Raw genomic sequence first — 24045 nt, forward strand, 5'->3', positions numbered from 1 at the left:
ATGTAGGTATGTTTGAAAACTTTGGTAAGTTTAACGAAAAGAGCACTCTCAAGAACCCAAGAAGCTAGGTATCTTCCTAACTCTATCACTACCTTTCCTTTCCTAGTCTCAGTTGCCTTCCTCAATAAAGTAATGTAGTTAGACTACAGCCACAGCCTCTGGGAGGCAATTTACAGTTTAATCCGTGTGTGTGTGTGTGTGTGTGTGTGTGTGTGTGTGTATATACTGGGGACTGAACCTAGAGGTTCAAACACGATAGGCCAGCGCTCAACCACCGCGCCTGGATCCTTATCTTTTTAATTATTATTGTTATCTGCTTTGCTTATATCACAGGTGAAGAAACTGAGGCTCTAATATATAAAATTACTTAATACCCGATACAATGAATTCACGACTAAAGGCAACTACTGAATCTTGATCGAAAACGAGGGGCTGAACTCTAGAAACCTGCCTATTCTAAAATGCTTTAACCACATACTCAAAGAAATCTGGAAAAGATTGGACCTAAATGTTACAAAAACAGCCAACAGAGAGTGGACTTCCGGGCCCTGAGTAAGCTTCCGGAATCAACAACAGGAAGACCCAATCAGAAGCATTCTCCGGAAGCCAATAGGAGAGCACTTTACAAAGAGCCAATCCACACAGCGCTGTCACTGTTATGGTCCTGTCAGGGCGCCGGCGTCGTGGTGCTTGGGCGGTCGCCACTGAGAGGACTTTGGTGGGGCAGTCTCGGGACAGCCCGGCGGCCCTCTGCGCTCGCCTTGGGTCTGTGTCCCAGCCTGCCCCCCTCAGCTCGCAGGCCGCACCGTAACGCGAGCGTGCGGGTCCGCGTCGCGGAGGCTTTGGGACCTGGGCCCAGCTGCAGCCTCCTTCACCGCAGCGGGCTCGGAGGGGCGGCGAGATGCAGCCGCCGGGCCCGCCCCCGGCGTATGCCCCCACTAACGGGGACTTCACTTTTGTCTCCTCAGCTGACGCGGAAGGTGAGGCTGCGCCCCGTTAGGGCGAGTCCCCAGGAGGCCGCCGGGGCCGGCGCGGTGGGGTCTCTCTGCGCAGGCGGTTGTGGCCGGGTGGGGACGGACAGGAAGCGGACAGCTGGTGAACCCAGCCCTCCTGAGGTCCAGGCCTTCGGAGAGGCCCCGAGTGGTCGAATCAGGATTCGTGGACCGGTCTCAAAAAAGTCAAGTCGCTCGGTCACCCTAGCTTTACCCACACTGTTTGGTGGCAGGGTTTGGGGGCGGCTTATCACCTCGGGCAGACCCACGGAGCCCAAGGGTTTTATTTGTGAAAGTACTGTTACCCAGAAAAGGGACGGTTAGATCGGTCGAGGGAAATACCGAAAGAATGAGAAGAAAGTTGATCTGTGTTCTGTTATTCATCAACAGGGAATCTTTTTGCTGGGATTCGGTTTGGCACTGTCAATCCAAATTTCCCTTAAGGAGTTAAGGAGTTCGTGGTTTTTATTGAATTTGATATCGTGCTCGGGGTCCCAGTTTTCCTCCCATTTTATAGTGTTGGACCTTGGTATTCAGAGAAGTGTACTCATGTACACTTGAAACTTCGTATAATCCAACTAGATTTCCCCAATAGCCTTTGCAGATTCTCTTGTAGTGTTGGAGAAAGCACTTTTTACAGCACAGGAAAATGTTTTTCTTTTTTCTCAGTTTCGAACTCATTTCCTTGTCGTGAATATTCCTCTGCTAGCCATTTTCAAATTTTACTTTTATAAGTCGTTGTGTATTTTTCATTGACCAGACTTACTACCTGATAGGAAAAAATAAATTAGTTTAGCTACAGAAATTTCAATCTAGAGAAGATCCTAAGTTTTCTTTAGAAATCTGATTTCTCAGTGAATATAGCTTGTTTTCTTTTTTGTTTGTTTCCCATTTTGCATTGCCTTAAAAAATAGTAATAGTTATGATTTTAAAAATAAAATTTTTGTTTGTTTGTTGGAACCCAGGGGCACTTAACCACCAAACCACATCCCCAGCACCCTCCTTTTTTCATATTTTATTTAGAGACAGGATCTTAAGTTGCTTAGGACCTCACCAAGTTTCTGAGGTTGTCTTTGAACTTTCCATCCTTCTGCCTCAGCCTTCCAAGCTGCTGGGATGACAGGCATGTGTCACCGTGCCCAACTAAAAGTAAAATAAATTTTTATCTATCATAGGGAGCACAGCTGATACATTCCTTTTAAATTAAAATGGAACAACCCAAATTATTTAAATCTGTTTCATCTACATTTTGATAGCATAGTTGCTTATGGAGGAATATCTATTTTAATTTCCCAGATTTAAAAAATATATATTGATTATTAGAACCTGGTGTTTGTTCAGACTCATCTATCTGTGTGTGTGTGTGTGTGTATAGATTTTTTTTTCATGTCCCTCTTTCCCCAAGGAACTGTCTTTCTTAAATACATCCAAGAAATCTGACAGAATAACATATCTAGGCTACTCATTGAATTCATGATTTAAGAGACCTGGATATTGTACCGTTTAAATTTACAGAATACTTTAAGCATCCTACTCTTGATTTATGTAAGAATCCTGATGAGCTTTTGATTCCTGTATTTTGTAAAGAAACTGAAACCCAGGTTTAGTAACTTCTACATGATGGCTGTGGAATTAAAAGCTAGTCTTCTGTCTCATATTTCTTTCCAATAAACCATGAGCCTCTTATATGTTTATGGATTGAATAGTATTGTGTCTGAAGTCTAGAAGAGTCCTAAATTTGCATCCTGGTTTTACCATATCTATGCAATTTTGACCAAGTTACTTAACCTATTTCCTCATAAGCAAATTGGGAATAATAGTACCCAAGAGCTCAAAAATTGTACAGATATAGAGCAGTTAGTACTATATCTGGCAAAGTTACATACTCAACATATGTCAGTAATGATGCTTCTACTTAGTGTTAAGTATCCGTATCCTAAGACTTATTTTTTTATTGTTTTCAAATGTAAACATTTTACTCTCCCAATTCCAAGGGTTTTCTCTGGTTCCTACATACATCATGTAAATTCTACTTTTCCCTTTTTTATGCTGTTTCTGTAATCATAAATGTTTTCAACTTATAGATGATTTCAGTGTATACCTTTCCTTCCAGATTGTGTCCAAGTCTTTCCTTTTTTTTTTTTTTTTTTTTTAATTTTTGAGATGGAGTCTCACTATGTTTGCCCAGACTTGAAATCTGGGATCCAGTGATCTGTCCACCTTAGTTTCTTGAGTACCATACCTAGCTAAAAGTGTCTTATTCTTAATGATACCTGTCCTTACTATTTGTCCACATTTAGCCTTTATTCTAAAACTTGCGTTGGCATTTTCTTTCCATATGTATATATATCCTGGTCTTCATACTTTAAATGCCTTTATCCTTTTTGTCCCCAAATTTAAGACTAAACTCTAATGTTTCTTCCTTGGTAAAATCTTACTTAACGGGGCTGGGGATGTGGCTGAAGCGGTAGCGCGCTTGCCTGGCATGCATGCGGCCTCAGGTTCGATCCTCAGCACCACATACAAACAAAGATGTTGTGTCCAACGAAAACTAAAAAAAAAAAAAAATATTAAAAAATTCTCTCTCTCTCTCTCTCTCTTTAAAAAAAATCTTACTTAACAATCCTTAGAAATATGAATTTTCCTAATATTTTCTATATACTAGCACCTGCCATAGAACCAAAAATATGTCACAAAAGTATTGTTTAATTAATAAATTATTTTTGCTTTTCTTTATATGTCATTAAAAGGAATATAAAATTTAGGTTATATGGGGCTGGGATTGAGGCTCAGTGGTAGAGCTCTTGCCTAGCGTGTGTGAGGCACTGGGTTCAATTCTCAGCACCACATGTAAATAAGCAAGTAAAATAAAGGTCCATCAACAATTAATAAAAATATTTTTAAAAACTTAGGTGATATAACTAAAATTGTAGTACGTTTATAACTAGAGACTTCAGCAAAAATTCCAACTCTTAGGTTAGCTATATATGATAATGGATAAGTTAGTGTTGAGTATCTATAAGCTTCCATTTTGTCCCCTATAAAATGAAAAGCACACGTATAAGCAAGCTTTTGGGTGTATATGTGTGTGTGTGTGTGTGTTGAGAGAGAGAGATGCTAGGGATCGAACCCAGGGGCACTCTACACTGAACTACATTCCTGCCTTTTTTTTTTTTTTCTAGATAGTGTTTTCCTAAGTCGTTAAGGTTAGTCTCATACTTGTAATCCTTGTGTCAGCCTCTTAAGTAGATGAGATTATAGGCATGTACCATCATATTTAAGATTCTTAAATACAAATTAAAAGAACATGAGTTGTTTGTGAATGAGTCAATAACTGAATGAATAAATAGGGAAATCCATACTGAAAATTTTAAGTCTGTGTTATAAAAATACATCCAACAGCAACAATGAAAGCATATGTAGCCTGGCATGATGGCACAAGCCTGTAATCCCAGCAACTTGGGAGGCTGAGGCAAGAGGATCAAAAATTCAAGGCCAACTTCAGCAACTTAGTGAAGCCCTGAGGAACTTAGTGAGACCTTGTCTCAAAATGAAAAATAAAAAAGGGGCTGGGGATATGGTCAGTGGTTGAGTGCCCCTGGGTACTGGTTTAGTGCCCAGTACCAAGAAAAAAGAAATGCATGTATATAAAAGCAAGAATGTGACAGTATCACTTTATGTGTGTGTGTATGTGTGTGTGTGTGTGTGTGTGTGAAGTATATGTAGAAGTCCTTAAGGCAATCTTTTGCCTTCACTTTTTACCAGAGAAGTAACTCACTCTGGATTATGTCTACAGATCAACTTTGGTATTACCTGATACTTAGTAATGCAGAATCTCCCTTAATCATAATTTATATATATGTATATATATATATTTTTTTTTAATATTTATTTATTTTAGTTATCAGCGGACACAACATCTTTGTTTTGTATGTGGTGCTGAGGATCGAACATCGGGCCGCACGCATGCCAGGCAAGCGCGCTACCGCTTGAGCCACATCCCCAGCCCTATGTATATATTTTTTAAATATTTATTTTTTAGGTGTAGATGGACACAACACAATACCTTTTATTTTTATATGATGCTGAGGATCAAACCTGGCCCCACCTGTGCTAGGCGAGCGCTCTACCACTGAGCCACAATCCCAGCCCCATAATTTATATTTTAACAAGGTTCCTTGGTGAGTCATAAACACATTGCACTTGAAAAACATTGGTTTTGGATATCATAAAAGATCAAAAGAGGAGGAAATTATTTCTAAGTAGATGATCAGGAAAAATTTAATGGAGGTGTTATTTTGACAAACTTAAGAGGACAATTAATGTTTTTTACAGGGTGGAGGAAGGACCTCCATGTGCAAGGGACCATGTATAAGGAATTTCCTGCCAGAGAGAAATGGTCTAAGAAGATATATAAAAATTTCACTGTATAAAATATACACTATAAAAAGTAAGATACAAGCCAAGCATGGTGGGGCATTCCTGTAATCCTAGCACCTTAGGAAACGGAGACAGGATTTCAAGTTCAAGGCCAGCCTTCGCAACTGAGCAAGGCTGTAATCAACTTAATGAGACCCTGTCTTAAAATTTAAAACAAAAGGACGGGGTGACTGGGGATGTGACTCAGTGGTTAAAATGTCCCTGGGTTAAATCCCTGATACCAAAAGAAAAAAAAAAGTATGATACAAAAGAGAAAGTGTCAACTGCATGAAATGCTCAAATGGTCAAGAAGGTTTGCAGAGACAGATGAGGCATATTTTGATAGATAAATGGGAGTTCTTTGGATTAAAAAAATGGTGGAAGAGCATTCACATAAGGACTATTTAAGGACCAGGCATGGTGGCACCTGCCTGTAATCCCAGCAACTTGGAAGACTAATGCAGGAGGATCTCAAATTCAAGGCCAACATGGGCAACTTAGGGAGACCCTGTCTCAAAGTTTAACAAAAAAGGGGGGTGGTTGTGGTGCTAGGGTTGTAGTTCAGTGATAGAGTACCCCTGGATTCAATCCTTAGTACTGCCCCCCCACCCCTGGCAAAAAAAAGTGAAGAAGATACAACTGTAGTAAATGAGAGTATCCTTGGGGTTAGATGCTGTGCTTTACCCACTGCCTAACACGAGCCTAGGGCATACAAACTCAGTAAATATTGAAAGAATAAATGACTATGTGATACTTTTTTTTAGTTGTTGGTGAACCTTTATTTTTGTATTTATTTATATGCAGTGCTACAAATCGAACCCAGTGCCTCACACATGCTAGGCAAGCGCTCTACCACTGAGCTACAACTCCAGCTGCTGTGATACTTTCTGATTAAGATTTTGATTAAGTGCTGTGCTACACACTGAAGACAATACTAATTCAGCAGAAATTCAACAAAGAGTTGGAGATAATGTGAACAGAAACAAAGATATTCTATTTATTTTGGGTGGGGGTCACCAAGGATTGAACTCAGGGACACTTATCCCTGAGCCACATCCTCAGCCCTTTTTATTTTTTACTAGGTGTGTGCCACTGCACTCAGCTAAATATCTTTGTATCTGAACTAAAACATGCATCTTTTCTCAAAAAGGAAATTTTTCTTCCTTTCATAGGATAAATCTTGGGCTGGGGTTGTAGCTCAGAGGTAGAATGCTTGTCTAGAATGTGGAAGGACCTAGGTTCAACCTCTAGTACCACAAAACGAAAAACACAAGCCTAGAATAAACCTCTACTAAGGTGTTGATTCCCATCTTTCCTTACCTCTTTTGGGATCTTTCTTTTCTGTATTTTTCTCTTTTAACATTTTTTGTTTCCTGTTTCTTCATCTCTACCATTACTCACAGATCCTTTTCTGATTAACAAATCCTTTAATTAAATCTACTTCACCAGTTTCTTATTTTTACAGCTAAACTGTCTCAATTATTTCCCGTTTTCTCAACATTTAATGGTCTCTACCACTCTGCTAGATTATCACTTGCTTCCTATCATATCATCTACAGAAGTATCTTTGCAATATTTCCCAGAGTGGAAATGGTTCTGTAATAACATAAATTTGGTAAATAATATGTCAAACTAAGTTAAACAATGTCCTCAGTTCTTAGAGCCTTTAATATGCCATTATTGATTTTGAAACCCTCAGAGTTGTATGCAGAATTTTTCCAACTTAGTGAACATCATAAGCCATTTATGGGGAATATCTCATGGGATACAGATTCCACAGAATATGCATAAAGAAACATTTAGCCTATAAAATAAAAGGTTTGGGCTGGGGATATAGCTCAGTTGGTAGAGTGCTTGCCTTATATGCACAAGGCCCTGGATTCAATCCGTAGCACCACCAAAAAAAAAACAAACAAAAAACACGTAAGTTTTATTTTGTTTTGTTTTTGTCTAACACATACTTAAAAATTTTGTTCCTTTCTCCCACAACTTTTGGATAAAAAACTTTACAGACATTAGTTTTCCACGCCTTTGTCCCTGCCATGTCTTTTGTGACTTCTCATTCTTTTTTGTCTCTCGAGCCATTCCTTATGGACAAATTCAGGTTTCTACCTCTATGTACCTTCCTGATCACCTGTGTAGACCTCTTTACTCTCATGGCACCTATCATCAGTCATCAGTCAATCGTACTCATTGTCGTATAGTGACAAAAGGATGTACTTGCTTTACAGTGCTAGAAGTATTTTGTATGATATCCCAGTTAGGTTTTTTTTTTTTTTTTGGTACTGGGGACTGAACCCAGAGCTACTGATCTACATCCAAGCCCTTTTCTTTTCTTTTCTTTTTTTTTTTTTTTGAGAAGTCACCCTGACTGGGCTGGGGATGTAGCTCAAGCGGTAGAGCGCTCACCTGGCATGGGTGCAGCCCGGGTTTGATCCTCAGCACCACATACAAACAAAGATGTTGTGTCCGCCAAAAACTAAAAAAAAATAAATATTAAAAAATTCTCCCTCCCCACCCTCTCTCTCTTTAAAAAAAAGAAGTCACCCCGACTGAGCTTAAAATTGCAATCTGTCTACCTCAGCCTTCTAAGTAGCTGGGATTACAAGTGCACACCACTGCACTTGGCTCATTTAGATTTTTATTGAGATATAAATCACATACTATAAATTTTACCCTTTTAAAATATACACTTCCACAGGCCTTGGTGGCACACTCCTGTAATCCTAGCATTTTAGAAGGCTGAGACAGAAGGATCACAGATTCAAAGCCAGCTTCAGCACTTAGCGAAGCCTTGAGCAACTTAGTGAGACCCTGTCTCTAAATCAGAAATAAAAAGGGCTGGGGATGTGGCTTAGTGGTTAAGCACCCCTGGGTTCAACCCCTGATACCAAAAAATAAATAAAAATAAAGCACACAGGGCTGGGATTATGGCTCAGCGGTAGAGCGCTCGCCTAGCACGCACAAGGCACTGAATTTGATCCTCAGCAACACATTAAAAATAAATAAAAAATATTATGTTAAAAAAAATAAAAAGGGGCTGGGGATGTGGCTCAAGTGGTAGCGCGCTTGCCTGGAATGCGTGCGGCCCGGGTTCGATCCTAAGCACCACATACAAACAAAGATGTTGTGTCCGCCAAGAACTAAAAAATAAATATTAAGAAAAATTTTAAAAAATAAATAAATAAATAAATAAAATAAAAATAAAGCATGCAAATCTATGGCTTTTAGTTATTTACAGAGTTGTATAACTATCATCATTATCTAATTCTAAAATGTTTTTTATATATTATTTTAGTTGTTGGTAGACCTTTATTTATTTATGTGGTACTGAAAATTGAACCCAGCGCCTCACATATGCTAGGCAAGCGCTCTACCACTGAGCTACAACCCCAGCCTAATTCTAGAACATTTTCATTACCCTATTTGTAACTTCCTATTCCTCCTTCCTCCCAGTATCTGATATCTACTAATCTACCTTCTGTCTCTGTGGTTCTGCTCTAGAAATTTCATATAAATGAAATATTATAATATGTGGCCTTTTGTGTCTGTCTTATTTTGTTTAGTTAATGTTTTTAAGATTCATCTATGTTGGGCTGGGGTTGTGGCTCAATGGTAGAGCGCTTGCCTAGCATGTGTGAGGCACCTGGTTCGATTCTCAGCATGACATAAATAAATAAATAAATAAATAAATAAATAAAATAAAATAAAGGTCCATCAACATCTAAAAGATTCATTTATGTTGCAGCATGAATGAGTAACCTACTTCTGTGGCTGAATGATATTTTATTATTTGGATATACTATCAACTAGATTTTAAACTCCTCCAATTATCTCACTGTTTTGTAATATTCTCAAGGTGTTGATAGGTTGATTCATTGATGTTAAAAATGAGGAAGGCAGGCTGGGGTTGTGGCTCAGTGGTAGAGCGCTCATCTTGCACATGCAAGATCCTGGGTTCGATCCTCAGCACCACATAAAAATAAATAAGTGAAATAAAGGTATTGTGTCCAACTACAACTAAAAAATAAATTTAAAAAATGAGGAAGGTACTAAAGTAGAAACAACTTAACGTTTGTGATGTAGGTCCTCTTGCCAAAGGCCAGGAATTTGTCTTTAGTCTTTTTTTTTTTTTTTTTTTTTTTGTATACCAGGGATTGAACCCAGGGGTGCTTAACCATTGAGCCATGTCCCTAGCCCTTTTATTTATTTATTTATTTTGAGACAGGGGCTCACTAAGCTGCTGGGCTGGCCTTGAACTTGCCTCAGTCTCCTGAGTTACTGGGATTACAGGTGTGCACCACCACACTTAGCTTCTTTCCCTCACTTTCTTATATTTAATTGGTCATAAAATGATTACAGAACAGCTCCAGAATAACTAATTCATCTATTTTTCTCTGTCTACCAATATTGCCTTACTTCAAGTCTTCCATCTTATCATTTGTAGACTTTTCTCTAGCTTCCTGACCATTCTCTCCCCTCTTAAATCAGTGCTCCATAGCATAACTAAGAGGATGTTTCCAAAATACAACTCTAATTTTATTTGTTGGCTTCATTAAAAGCCTTTAATGTCATTTCTTGATTTTAGCTCTTTGGAGCTGTTTATGCTTCCATTAATTGATTCATTCAAATCATTGTGTACATCCACAAAACTGGGGTCATAATTAGAATAAGATATATTCCTGGGCTGGGGATGTGGCTCAAGTGGTAACACGCTCGCCTGCCATGTGTGTGGCCCGGGTTCGATCCTCAGCACTGCATACAAACAAAGATGTTGTGTCCGCCGAAAACTAAAAAAAATAAATATTAAAATTCTCTAAAAAAATTGTTTAAAAAGATATTCCTGCTTATATAATTGTGCCATGAAGGGAGAGACCATACAGAGATTTATGTTATTTTATTCCTCTCTCTCTCTCTCTCTCTCTCTCTCTCTCTCTCTCTATATATATATATATATATATATATATATATATAATATTTACAATAGTGCCTGGCCAAAGCAGGCAACAAATAACTGTGTGTGCTGGTTGAATAAATTATTATTATTTTTTAAAATTTTAGTTGTAGATGAACACAATAGTTTTATTTTATTTATTTTATGTGGGGCTGAGGTTCAAACCCAGTACCTCACATGTGCTAAGCAAGCACCAAGCCAAACCCCAGCCCCAAATAAAATATTATTGATTCATTTTTGTTATACATGCTTGCTTACCACAAAAAAGATTGGATAGGAAGGAAACAAGACTAACTAAGGAAAGAGAACAGGCCTACACCATTATAATGCACGAAGGAGTTAACAGTTTGTACTAGGTTGTTGCTGGTAATGGAAATGGAGAAGAGTGGACCATTTCAAAAAATATTTAGAGGTAAAACATAGTCTACAATTGGGGAATATGCAAAAAAAGGGTAATTATCAAGGATACTCAAACTTCTAGCTTACAATGCTGGATAGACAGTAGTAGTATTACCATTCGCTAAATTAAAGTGGAAAAAGATTTGAGAGATCTCAGTTTATGAATATTGAATTTTATATGACTTTGAGGTAGCTACAAGGAAATGTTGACAATTGACTGTATAAGTCTAGAGAAGAGGACTTCTCAGTACATTGCATTTTGAGCTCAACTGTGCCTCTTTACCCCTATATAAGAATGATAATGTCTACAGCTCACAGTGTATTAGTGTGATCAGTAACTTGTAGACATGCTGATTCAATAGTTATTATCAATACTCTTAAGTAAACAGTAATTTCCTGTTGATCTGTTATGTGGCCCATTTACTTTATACTCTTTGTTTGAAGTTCCTCCCCAGAAAGGATATCAATTCTTTTTTTTTTTTTTTTTAGAGAGAGAAAGAATTTTTTAATACTTTTTTTTTTTCTAATTTTCGGTAGACACAGCATCTTTTTTTTTTTTTTTTTTTTTTTAATGTGGTGCTGAGGATCAAACGCAGCGCCCCGCGCATGCCAGGCAAGCACACTACCACTTGAGCCATATCCCCAGGGATATCAATTCTAATACAGATTACTAGTGTAGAATGAGCAATCTTCAGTTTCTCTTTTAAGAAGTTTCCTGCTTTAAAAAAAAATTACATCAGGTTTTATCACAAATATTTTCTCCATGATATGTTAAGTGTGAAATATGATATACATAATAAATCCAAGAACAGCTTTTTTTCCTATTTGAAAACAAAATTATCTAGTAAGCCTTTCCTTGTGGGGTAGTTATGCCAGGTTTACTTTTTTTAATATTCTTTTTTTTAAAAAAGAGAGAGAATTTTTTTAATATTTATTTTTCAGTTTTTGGTGGACACAACATCTTTATTTTATTTTTATGTGGTGCTGAGGATCAAACCCAGTGCCCTGCGCATGCCAGGCGAGCGTGTTACCGCTTGAGCCACATCCCCAGCCCGCCAGGTTTACTTTTTTAAAAAAGGTAATCAATTTCTTTTTTTTAATAAGTTTAAAAACAAAGTAGTACATAAATATACAAATATGATAAAATTGCACAAAACTATACATACACATAATGAGTGCATATAAAACTGGCAAAATATGAATAAGATCTTTGGATGGTACCAACGTCAATGTTCTATCAAATTAGGGTAATTTGAGCTGTGTGGGGTGGTGCATGCCTATAATGCCAGTGTTTAGGGAGGCTGAAGCAGGAGATTTGTATTTCAAAACCAGCCTCAGCAATTTAGTGAGGCACTTAGCAAATCAGTGAGACCCTGTCTCTAAACAAAATATAAAAAAAGGGTTGGGGATGTGGCTCAGGATCTAGTACCCTGGGTTCAACCTCAGTACCCCCCCCCAAAAAAAAATAGGGTAATTTGATAGTTCCATGAGATGGTACCATTAGGGTAAATTGATAAAGGGTACAGATGACCTCTTTGTATTGTCTTGGCAAATTCTTATGAATCTATAATTTTTCAAACTGGAAAAGAAATCAGATAGCAATCAAATTTCTATTAATTAACTAGTTTATGCTAAAATGAGATTTAATCTTTCTATATAGTTTTAGGAGATTTAATTTAGTTGACTTTAATATTACTTACAATATGGAAGTGCATCAACAGCCAGGCACAGTGGTGCATGCCTATAATTCCAGTGACTTGGGAGGCTGAGGGAGGACGATTGTAACTCTGAAGCCAGCATTAGCAATTTAGTGAGACTCAAAAAACAATTAGTGAGAACTTGTCTCAAAATAAAAAGGGGTGGGGATGTAACTCAATGGTAAAGCATCCCTGGGTTCAATTCCCTAGTACCAGAAAAGAAAAAGGAAAGCATGCACAAACAATAATTAAATAGAAAAACAACTAAAACCATCAGCAAAGTAGTATGAATAAAATAACCTGGATGTGGGTCAGTGATGGAGTGCCTCTGAGTTCAATTCCTGGTTCCATCCCCTGCCCAACAAAAAAAGATTCACATATTTTGCCTTGGTTTATAATTTGTCCTCTTTTCTCCTAAGATCTCAGTGGTTCCATAGCATCCCCAGATGTCAAATTAAACCTCGGTGGAGATTTTATCAAAGAATCTACAGCTACTACATTTCTGAGGCAAAGAGGGTATGGCTGGCTTTTGGAAGTTGAAGATGATGATCCTGAAGATAACAAGCCACTCTTGTATGTAAAAACAATATGTATTTTTGGTTTTAAGAGCTAGTCTGTGGAATGTTTACATTTTTTCATGTTATTCAAACACAATGGAAAATCTAACTCTTTTTGGTCAAAAGCAATAAGAGTTTGCAATTTCAGTAGAAATTTTAAAAATACAAACAATAATTAATCTATTGAATGTAAAAAAAATAAAAGAATAATAATCCTGCATCAAATGTATGCACATATGCATGTACACAAATGTACTCTATGCTTACCACACTAACTCAATTGCAGGCTCAAAAAATAGAATTCTTGGGCTGGTGTTGTGTTTCAGTTGGTAGAGTACTTGCCTAGCACTTGTGAGGCACTAGGTTCAATCCTTAGCACCACATAAAATAAGTAAATAAATATAGTGATTTTTAAAAACAATTTCTGTTGAAATTCAGGTTTAAAACAAATTAAATTTCAAAAAAAAAAAAAAATCCAAAATCTCTCATATAAAATTCTAAAGTTGCCACTGGGAGAACTCTAGAAACTCTTCACTTTTCTTGAAATTTTTTGATTGTCATCTGGGGGAAAAAGTGAAGAAAGTAATAATTTTGGAAAGAAGATCTTATACCTTCGTAAAATTGAGGCATTACTAAATTATTCTTTGTATTAATTATTGATAGATTGAGAACTAAACATCCTATTTTTAATATGTTACACAACATCAAATGTAAGATGCTATGGATTATAAAATGAAGTTACTTTTCACGTTAATGAAAAGTACAGTGCTCAAGACAATACAAAACTGGGACATCAAAGGACTGTTTCTGGGCCAAGAACATAGATTAGCAGTGGAGCAGTTGCCTAGCATATGTGAGGTCCTTGGTTCAATCCCCAGTACCACCCAGAAAAGTTGTCTTGTTGTAAAGGTGAGTGAAAAATAACCTGTAACACAGAAAGTGACACCAAGGAAATTTGCTTCAGTTTGACACTGAGTGGAATGCTGGAAGACAAAATTTCCTCTAATAACAAACTCCACACTGGTCCTCCTGTTAGTTTATAGTTTGAATTATCAGTATGGTCCCAAAAATCTTAAGCAGAAAAATTAAAAGTTGTCTTAAACTTCTCTAGGAGACTGACTATAAAGTAAGACAGATAAATGGAAGCACTTGGTTTCATTCCAGGCTAACAACAATTACCAGATAGCAGCAATTGTGAATTATATCCCAGCTGTAGAAATGATGAAATATTGAAACATCTCTAAAATTAATTGGGATATTTCACATTAGAATCAATCAGTGAAATATAGTACTTCAAATGCAAATGTGTTGTTGACCTTTGGGTATAATACGACATGTCATATTTAAACTTTTCTTACATTCTTTTGCAACTTAGTATTCAAAACTGTGTGTCTTTTGTGAATTTTTATTTTGAAACTATAGGGAAGAATTGGATATCGATCTAAAGGATATTTACTACAAAATTCGATGTGTTTTGATGCCAATGCCATCACTTGGTTTTAACAGACAAGTGGTGAGAGACAATCCTGACTTTTGGGGTCCTCTGGCTGTTGTTCTTTTCTTTTCCATGATATCATTATATGGACAGTTTAGGGTAAGTATATCTTATTTTGTAATAAATTCAAAAAATTCAAAACTTAAATATAGACAAATATTAACTGAATTATTATGTTTGAGTAATGCTTTACCTTTGCCCAATATTTCTCACTGTGCATTCCTAAAGTTTTTCTATAATTAAATAAGTGTATCTTAGATTAATGCTTTCTAAATTTTTCCACATCATCATTCACACAGAAAGTGTTAATATTTGTATGACTCATTGGAGTAAATGTTTGGGACTGCTCCCAGTTGACCAGAACTGGCCAGAAAGACTGCCCATATCTTTTCTTATTTCCCTGTGGCATGAAAAGTTTGAAATGTGACACACAATCATTTTTGTATCTTTTATTTACATTTTTCTGTTTTTTTAAGTGAATTAAATAATGACAAGGATTCCATCAGTATTTTTTTTTCATTATTACTGGTATTTTAATCACTTTGTCTTCAATGTCTTTATGTTTTGAGTACAATATAAATATATCACTCTCATTCCCAGTAGTAAGGCTTTAGAGAAGTAAAAAGTAACTCTAATATAGTGGATTGACATTGAATTGATTTCTTGCTGCTGTAGCAAATTGCCACAAACTTAGTTACTGTAAACAACACAAAATATGTTCTTTTATCATCTGGAGGTCTGGAGTCCACAATATGTCTCAAAGGGCATTGATGGATCTTACATGCAGCAATTATTGCTATAGTATTTACTAACTAGTGAATTCTCTATTTCCTTCATTCCTTCCACATTATTATTGGGAATTTTCTAAGGAACAGCTGTCCCTCTTTTCTATTATGTAATTATTCAGTTATTTATGTCAGTATGAACTCATGGGTATTTATTTTTTCTCTAGTATATAATCCAGTATCATTTACTTTATTGCATAAATTGTTTCAGTTTTAGCCTTTGGAAACTCCTTCATGTTGCCCTCTGTGTTCATACTTTTTGAGCACTTCCTTTCCTGTGATCCCACAAAGTGTTCCAGGCTAATATTATATATTTCTGCAAGTAGCTTCAATGTTTGGCTTAATGGAAGCTGAATTTTAAGATCTGCTTTCTATATTCAATCTGTAATGTTACATTGTTTTCTCTGCTCCTGACCTAGAAGCACCATTTCTCTAAGGAGTCTTAGTTCCTTTAATTACAGAATATTTAGAAACTAAGTAATCAGTGAGTTTTTGTCACTGCTAGGGTGTTACTTCCAGACCTCCTAGAAGACAGAGCTTTAAATGTATACATGTATCATTAAATTAAATCTGAGCAGTTAAAAGTGTCTAAAATGTCTTCCTTGTTCTACTTGGATAAATATGTAATTAATCCGAGTCTTAAGTATCTCTAGAGAAGATTGACAATGTATTTTAGAAATGAATTTTCCTTGCAGAATACCATGAACCATGAAGTTAGGAGTGAATACTTCTTTTTTTCTTTTTTATAGTTATATTTTATCATATGTCTTAAAATGTTGAAGTTTTCTTAGGCAATTGATAATTGCTAAATTTTCAATTTGGTTATATACTTGTATTTCACATTGCATTCTTTCTAAGTTCTGGAAAGATACCTGAAAGCTCACACAACCTATCTATGACCTGAAATTGGGTATGACAAACTATCTTTAATATAGTAGAGAACTGAATTCCTGAAAAGTTAGCAGTTTTATGTGGTACAAAGATATTAATTATGTGAATTTTTCCCCCTTGAGGTGGTCTCATGGATTATAACCATTTGGATATTTGGTTCACTGACAATTTTCTTGCTGGCCAGAGTTCTTGGTGGAGAAGTAAGTTTTAATTTTGAAAGTACCCTTTGTTTTTTATGGTAAGCTTTATTTTTGATACTGCAGATACCATTATACTCATTATAATTACTTTTAAGTTATATTAGTTCCTTTAAGATTTTCAATATCTGAAATGTCTTTCTTATTCTACTACTTGGATAAATATGTAATAAGAATAAGCATACTCAGTAAATGTTACAAGGAATGAAGAGAAATGGGAAGATGCCATATCACTGATCAAATAATATGTAGTTTTTTGGGGAGGAATACAATTTATTTTCTTACAGCAGTTTTCAAGTTTGTTCATAAGTTAGTTCTCAGGTTGCCACAGAGATTTCTTTATGTGTGTTATATTTATCAATATTTTCCATGTTAGAAATTAAAATAATTTTTTAAAAATTATAATTTAAAATATTTGTTTTATTTCAAGCTAACAGTAAACCAACTATAAACAATACATTTTGAAGAAAATTAACTATCTTTTTCCTAAACAAAACAGTGAGTAGCATTGCTTTAGATTTTTGCAAGTAGCTTCAATGTTTGGCTTAATGGAAGCTGAATTTTAAGATCTGCTTTCTATATTCAATCTGTAATATTACATTGTTTTGATTAAAGTATGTAGAGAAAATAAGAATTCATACAAATAAATAATTGGAAAATGGGGCTGGGCCATAGCCTAGTGCCAGAGTGCTTGCCTAACACTTGTGAGCCCACTGGGTTTGATTATTAGCACCACATAAAAATAAACAAATAAAATAAAGGCATGCTGTTTATCTATTACTACAAAAGAAAATTAAATTTTAAAAATTGGAAAAAAATGTTTTAATAGCTTTTTCAGATAATTGTGGGTATTCTTTTCTGATATTGCACCAAAACTTAACTACTTAGTTTCTTTAAAGTTGCAGTAAGGAATCTCAAATTTTATCTATGAACTTTTCATACTGTGTTTACTTTGAATGAATCATTATTCCCTGTGTATGATTTTGAACATAAGAGAAAAAAACATCATTAGTTCACTGAGTTTTGCGGATATTTTTAAATGTTGACCATTTAATTGGGGATTGAACTCAACTATACTTTGCCACTGAGCTATATTCCCAGTTCTTTTTATTTTTTTATTTTAAAACAATATTTTGCTAAGTTACACAGGCTAATGTTGACCTTGCTATCCTTTTGCCTCTGCTTTTCAAGTATATGTGATTGTTCGTGTGTACCACTATGCCCACCCAAAGTTTTTAACGTTCATATTTTTGCTGCAACAATTTACTGTTAAGTTTTTATTAATGCATTAAAGTTTTTATTAATTTTCAAAAGCATGTTTGCTGTAACCCAGTCTGAATAACCATGGTTTCTCTATCTGTTGTTCTTTGAAGTAAAAATGATGTTCCATGGAATAAGGGTTTTTTTGGGGGGGTTGGGGGTATCAGGGATTGAACTTAAGGCCCTTTGACCACTGAGTCCCATCCTAAGCCCTGTTTTGTATTTTATTTAGAGACAGGGTGTCACTGAATTGCTTAGCACCTCGCCGTTGCTGAAGCTAGCTTTGAACTCGAGATCCTCCTGCCTCACCTCACAAACCACTGGGATTACAGGCATGCGCCACTGCAGCTGGCCGCAAATAATGTTTTATTATTATTATTAATTTTTAGTAAATTTTTTTAGTTGTAAATGGACACAGTATCTTTATTTATTTTTTTTATGTTGTGCTAAGGATCAAACCCAGTGCCTCACCCTAACCCTAACCCTAACCCAAACCCAACCCTAACCCTAACAAGCATTCAACCACTGAGCTACGACCCCAGCCCTATTACTATTATTTTTAAGAATTTTGATCTTATAATCTTTTAAAACAGTATCTGAGATCCCCAATGTCCAGAGGCTATTTTGAGAACCTTTAGCAGTTTATTCTGCAGAAAAAGTAAAACAGAGAAGATGCCAAAGTTATAATATGACTCATCAGGCTGACTCTATGAATAGCAAATGTTAAATGCAGAAACATTAAGCTGTCTTCTTTTTTTTAATATTTATTTTTTAGTTGTAGTTGGACACAATACCTTTATTTTATTTATTTTATGTGGTGCTGAGGATCAAACCCAGGGCCTCAAGCATGCCAGACGAGTGCTCTACTGATGAGCCACAACCCCAGCCCCAAGCTGTCTTCTTATATTTGATAATAATATACGAAGTTTGTTACTTAGCAAGTTTGTTACTTAGCTCTAGTTGATTTGCTTTCCAACTTCCAAAATTATGTTACTATTATCTTGTATCCTCTTCTTTTCTTGTTCATTCCTCTTATAAAAAGAAGCCTCAGGATAGGATATAGCTCAGTGGTAGAGTGTCAGCCTTGCAGTATATGAAGCCCTGGGTTTGATCCCCAACACCTGCAAAAAAAAAAAAAAAAAAAAAAAAAAAGTCTTTTTTTTTTTTCCCTTCCCATTGAATGGAGTTCCAGGAGGGAATAATATTAGATGTATAATAAGTATATAGCAATGTCTATGAAGCTTTTTCATTCTACTTATGGAAATCCTAATTCTAATAACACTTAAAATGATATTTTATTATTTAAAAAATTTTTTTAGTTGTAGATGAACATAATACCTTTATCTTATTTATTTTTATGTGGTATGGAGGATTGAACCCAGCGCTTCACACATGCCAGGCAAGCATTCTACCACTGAGCTGGAACCCTAGCCCCTAAAATTATATTTTAATGTATATTTTTCTTACATCCTGGACAAATGTAGTCTATGTCTGTGAAAAAATAGATATCACTAAAATTGTTTGTGTGATTTAAGAGTTAAGAAACCTTGATCTTAATTGAATTTCATCACTTACCAGCTTTGCTTTCCCGAGTACAGTATTTGGTCTAATCAAGAATCAGTTTCTTAGCCAGGTATGGTGGTGCACGCCTATATTTATGTCTCTAAATAAAATACAAAAAGGGCCAGGCACAGTGACGCACGCCTGTAATCTCAGCGGTAGGGAGGCTGAAGCAGGAAGACCATGAGTTCAAAGCCAGCCTCAGCAAAAAGTGAGGTGCTAAAAAACTCAGTGAGACCTTGTCTCTAAATAAAATACAAAATAGGATTGAGATGTTGTTCAGTGGTCATGTGCCCCTGAGTTCAATCCCTGGTACCAAAAAACCAAAAAACAAAAAGGGTTGGGGATGTTGCTCAGTGGTTAAGCGCCTCTGGGTTCTTCCTGGTACCAAAAAATTTCTTCATAATGGAACAATAATGCATACTTCATAGAGTTGTTTCTTAATTTGATCTTTATAGTTTGAAGGTCTCTGTCAGAACTTGGTATATAGAATTCACTAATATTTTTCTTTTAAGTCTCTCCTGGCTGCCTTCCCTCCCTTCTGGTCTGCATTTGTCACATCTAGCTTCTCTGGGCCTTGGATTTTTCATCTAACTAAGTTGTTTGTTGTGCCTTTAATCCTCCACAATTTAGGGAAAGTAGAGACAAAGTAAAATGTAGATATATAAGGAAGGTGATTAGATAAATAATCCTGAAACTCAAGAGAGAGGTAGGGCTATAAATATAAATTTGAGTATCATCAGCAAATGTTAATTGAAACCAAGGTGGTTGGTGCTAGGGCCTAGGAACATTGCAGAATATATGATAATTTGAAATACATTGGGTATGATACTTTTTGATTTCTTATTAATTCTCACACTTATGTAAGTACAATGAATATTTTATGATTAATAGTGGTTAAAATGAGTATCTTGATTTCTATGATATTTATTTAAAATTTTGAAAATCTACAGGTTGCATATGGCCAAGTTCTTGGAGTTATAGGATATTCATTACTTCCTCTCATTGTAATAGCTCCAGTACTTTTGGTGGTTGGATCATTTGAAGTTGTGTCTACACTTATAAAAGTAAGTTATGTGGTAATGAATTACATGAAGTAGTTTATTGTTTTCTAGTAAAGCAAAAGTTTCCTAATCCTCTAAGACTGTGATAATCTAAAACTGTTTCTCAGTTTGTATAAATATGTCAAAATAGACTCATATTGTTATGTATAACTAAAAAGGATAAATTTTTTTAAAAAATTAAAGAATAGTAGTATTTTGGAAAAGAGAATATCCTTTAATAATCATTGAGTATTAAAAAGAGAGAACGTCCTTTAATAATCATTGGGCATTTTGAGCCGGTGTGTTGGCATATGTCTATAATCCCAGTGACTCAGGAGGCTGAAACAGGAGGATCACAAGTTCAAAGCCAGCCTTAGCAATGGCAAGGCACTAAGCAACTGAGACCCTGTCTCTAAATTAAAAATACAAAATAGGGCTGGGGATGTGGCTCAGTGATCGTCATTGAGTGCCCCTGAGTTTAATCCCCATTATCAAAAGAAAAAAAAAAGGAACGTACGTTTTGGAACCAATCAGTTCTGAATTCAAATCCTGTTTCTACATGATTTTTTTTACCTTCTAGTCTTCTGAAGGTATCTTAACTTTTCTTGTTCTCAATTTGTTCATACTAATGGGAATCTCTTTTTTTCTTTTCTTTTCTTTTTTTTTTTTTTTTTGGTAGCGGTACTAGGGATTGGGCCCAGGGGCCCAATCTACTACTGTGCTACATCCCCAACTCTTTTTATCTCTCTCAGTTGCTGAGTAAGGCTGGCCTTGTAATCTTTCTGCCTCAGCTACCTGTGTCACTGGGATTATCGGCCTGTGTCACTGCACTTACAACACTGGATGTCTTAACAACTAGTTTTTAAGGATTTGTTGTGAAGATTTTCAAGTATATAGATGCAGTGGTTGGCACACAGTAGGCATTCCAAGGATAACTGTTATTACAGATATACATAAGATTATTTTGAGATCATCTTTCTATGTTCAAACTGTTTGAATACTTCAAACCAAGAAAAGCTTCCTTTCCTCTACATTCTAACCCTTAAATCTTTTTTATCTAATTGGCATTATTAGAATTTAATTTAAAAATGTTAGGATTCAACAGCAAGCCTCATGCTGGCATTTAATTATTCTAGCCTTATGAACTTTACTAAGTCATTTAGGGTTACTTAATGCCATGTTTTCTTTCACTTGGTTAATCATGTTTGAATATTTCTGAAACTACTTAAAATTACTAAAAGTATTGTCACTTTTAGTCATTAGCTCTAATGAAAGTTGGTCCTTAATATTTTTTATACAACATATGAATGTATCATAAAATAGAAATATCTTTTGAAAATATCATTTAAAATTTAGAATAAAATCAGGTTTCTTAAAATAAATAAAATCTGGTTTCTCAGATTGATCCCCAGCCCTTTTTATTTTTTATTTTGAGACAGGCTATTGCTAAGTTGCTCAGGGCCTGGCTAAGTCGCTGAGGCTGGCTTTGAACTTAAAATCCTCCTGCTTCAGCCTCCAGAGTCATTGGAATTACAGGTGTGCACCACTGCACCTAGCTCTTAAAATTGTTTTTAAACTTCAGATTTTTCTTTGCTAATTTTTTTCCCTAATCATTTAATCTTTTATGGGTATAGTGAACTATTATACACGTTTCTAATTTCAGTCCAGTTAATTCTAGGATTACATTACAGTTTAATCTACAAGCACTAATTTTAACATTTAATTCCTATAATACATTATCTAACCATTTATAACAAAAAAATCCTGATATATAAATGCAATTTGATCATAATTTTACTTTATGTATTTCTTTATATCTTTCTGTACGCTTCAGTTATTTTGTGGGTCTTTTTTTTTTTAATATTTAAAAAGCATGGTAGAAACTTGGACCATCCCAAGTATGTTTCAGTCAGTTTTCCAATATCTTATTATTATCATCATCATCATTTATTTATTTATTTATTTTTAAGAAAAACTGTTCTAGTTCTCAACCGAAGTCAATTTTTCCCCCAGGGATGTTTGGAAATATCTAGAGGCATTTTTAAGTATCATAGACAGGAGGAGGTTATTGACATGGTGTGTAGAGGGCACATGGTAGGCAGAGGGCAGGACAGCTCTGCATAACAAAGAATTATTTGGCCTAATTGTTAATATGCATGTTTGAGACACTCTGGCTAATGCTGTCTGTTTCTATTATAGTATCCTTGATTTTTCGCCTCATTTTATGTTATAAAATGTCTAAAGTGACTAAGCCAGGCAAAGTAGACATGCCTGTAATCCTGGCTTCTTGGGAGGCATTGGCAGTAGGGTCACACATTTGAAGCCAGCCTGAGCAATTTAGCTAGACCCTTTCTCAAAATGGGCTTGGGAGTATATTTTTTTAAATCTGTTCTCCTGCTTTTTAACAATTTTCTACCTCTTGAGGGTAATTTTGTTTTAAGAATTTGGCCCAATAACTTTTTCAAAAATTGGCTTTATCAGGATTGGGGACTGGCTCAGTGGTAGGGCATTTGCAGTAGACACCCCAAGTGATTATTATGATATACAGGTTGCATTTTTTAAAAAGACCATCTCATGGTTAAGGAACAGAGCAAGGATGAACATTCTTAATGTTTTTAATATTTTTAGTTATTGTTTACCACAATTGGTGGTTGATTTTTTAAAATATTGTAAACATTATTTTTACTCTATGATAACCAAAAAGGTATTTAATTTGCTAATGTGCTGCCTTTTGTCTTTCTTTTCTTCCTTTTTCTTTTTTTTAAGCTGTTTGGTGTGTTTTGGGCTGCCTACAGTGCTGCTTCATTGTTAGTGGGTGAAGAATTCAAGACCAAAAAGCCTCTCCTGATTTATCCAATCTTTTTATTATACATTTATTTTTTGTCTTTATATACTGGGGTGTGATCCAAGTTCATTCATGAGTAGAAAAAGACAATGTTACATTTGTATGTAGTCTGGGAATTCTTGCTGAAGGGATTGGAAAAAAACGTTGCTGGTAAACTTTCACGTTTGAGATGAAAAGGAAGGTTTAAGATCTTTTTACAACTATTTTTTGTATGTAATTAAGCAGTTACAGTTATCTGGGATTTTTTGGTCAGAATTCTAAACTGTTTGATTCTTCATATTCCAGTGAATAAAATATGAAAGCATTGTGTTTTTAAGATTGTGTTAATATTCACCTAAAAACTTGTGCCAAAAGCACCTGACTCGGTAATTGTATTTCACTTGAAGGATAAATTTGACAGCATCCTGATAATCTAAAAGTGCAATGTTTTTTTTAACGAGTTTTCTCCTGCATCACAGATCCTGTAGATATATATTTATATTTATACATATATATTTATGAAATAATTCTTATTATTCACAAAATATATTTCTGAATAGCCTAAAAATTAAAACATGATGCTTAAACTTTTCTTCAATTGGCCATTAATCTTTTTTATTTAAAATTTAAAATTTGTTTTTTTAAATTGTATGTAATTTTTAAAATAATAGCTGCTGATGTAGACTTGATTTGTGAAAGTATGCTTTTAAAAACCATTTTGAATGTCTTAAACATCTGACTTAAAGTTTCTGTTTATCTTTCTGACCAAAGGAACAAGAGCATATGGCATTCATTAAAGTTATTAATATATAGAAAAACAATGATATTTATAGCATCAGTAAATATTTTTAAGTGATACTCCTAAATCAGAGAAGTACGGGAAAAAGACATAAAATCTTGTGGTTCTGAGCAATGTTATATGAAGTAGAAAAAAATAAAATGTTTCCCAGCTGTGTGTTTTGTTTTATAACA

At 35.3% G+C, this 24045-nt stretch overlaps 1 protein-coding gene across 1 annotated transcript; it reads left to right on the forward strand.

Annotated features, from left to right (window-relative positions):
- Positions 1–659: 659 nt before the first annotated feature.
- Positions 660–24045, forward strand: Yipf4 (Yip1 domain family member 4). Its single transcript, XM_076834048.2, has 6 exons — positions 660–980; positions 12881–13034; positions 14441–14612; positions 16312–16389; positions 20160–20273; positions 23016–24045. The coding sequence occupies exons 1-6, from the start codon at positions 902–904 to the stop codon at positions 23151–23153; spliced, it is 735 nt and encodes a 244-aa protein (XP_076690163.1). The 5' UTR covers positions 660–901; the 3' UTR covers positions 23154–24045.

The sequence above is a fragment of the Callospermophilus lateralis genome, chromosome 14 (assembly GCF_048772815.1).
Source record: "Callospermophilus lateralis isolate mCalLat2 chromosome 14, mCalLat2.hap1, whole genome shotgun sequence".
NCBI classification, from domain to species: domain Eukaryota; kingdom Metazoa; phylum Chordata; class Mammalia; order Rodentia; family Sciuridae; genus Callospermophilus; species Callospermophilus lateralis.

Coding starts and splice junctions, on each gene's coding strand:
- Yipf4 (XM_076834048.2), top strand. CDS start 902: ATGCAGCCGCCGGGCCCGCCCCCGGCGTATGCCCCCACTAACGGGGAC. Junction 981..12,880: donor CTCCTCAGCTGACGCGGAAG/GTGAGGCTGCGC, acceptor TTTTCTCCTAAG/ATCTCAGTGGTTCCATAGCA. Junction 13,035..14,440: donor GAAGATAACAAGCCACTCTT/GTATGTAAAAAC, acceptor TTGAAACTATAG/GGAAGAATTGGATATCGATC.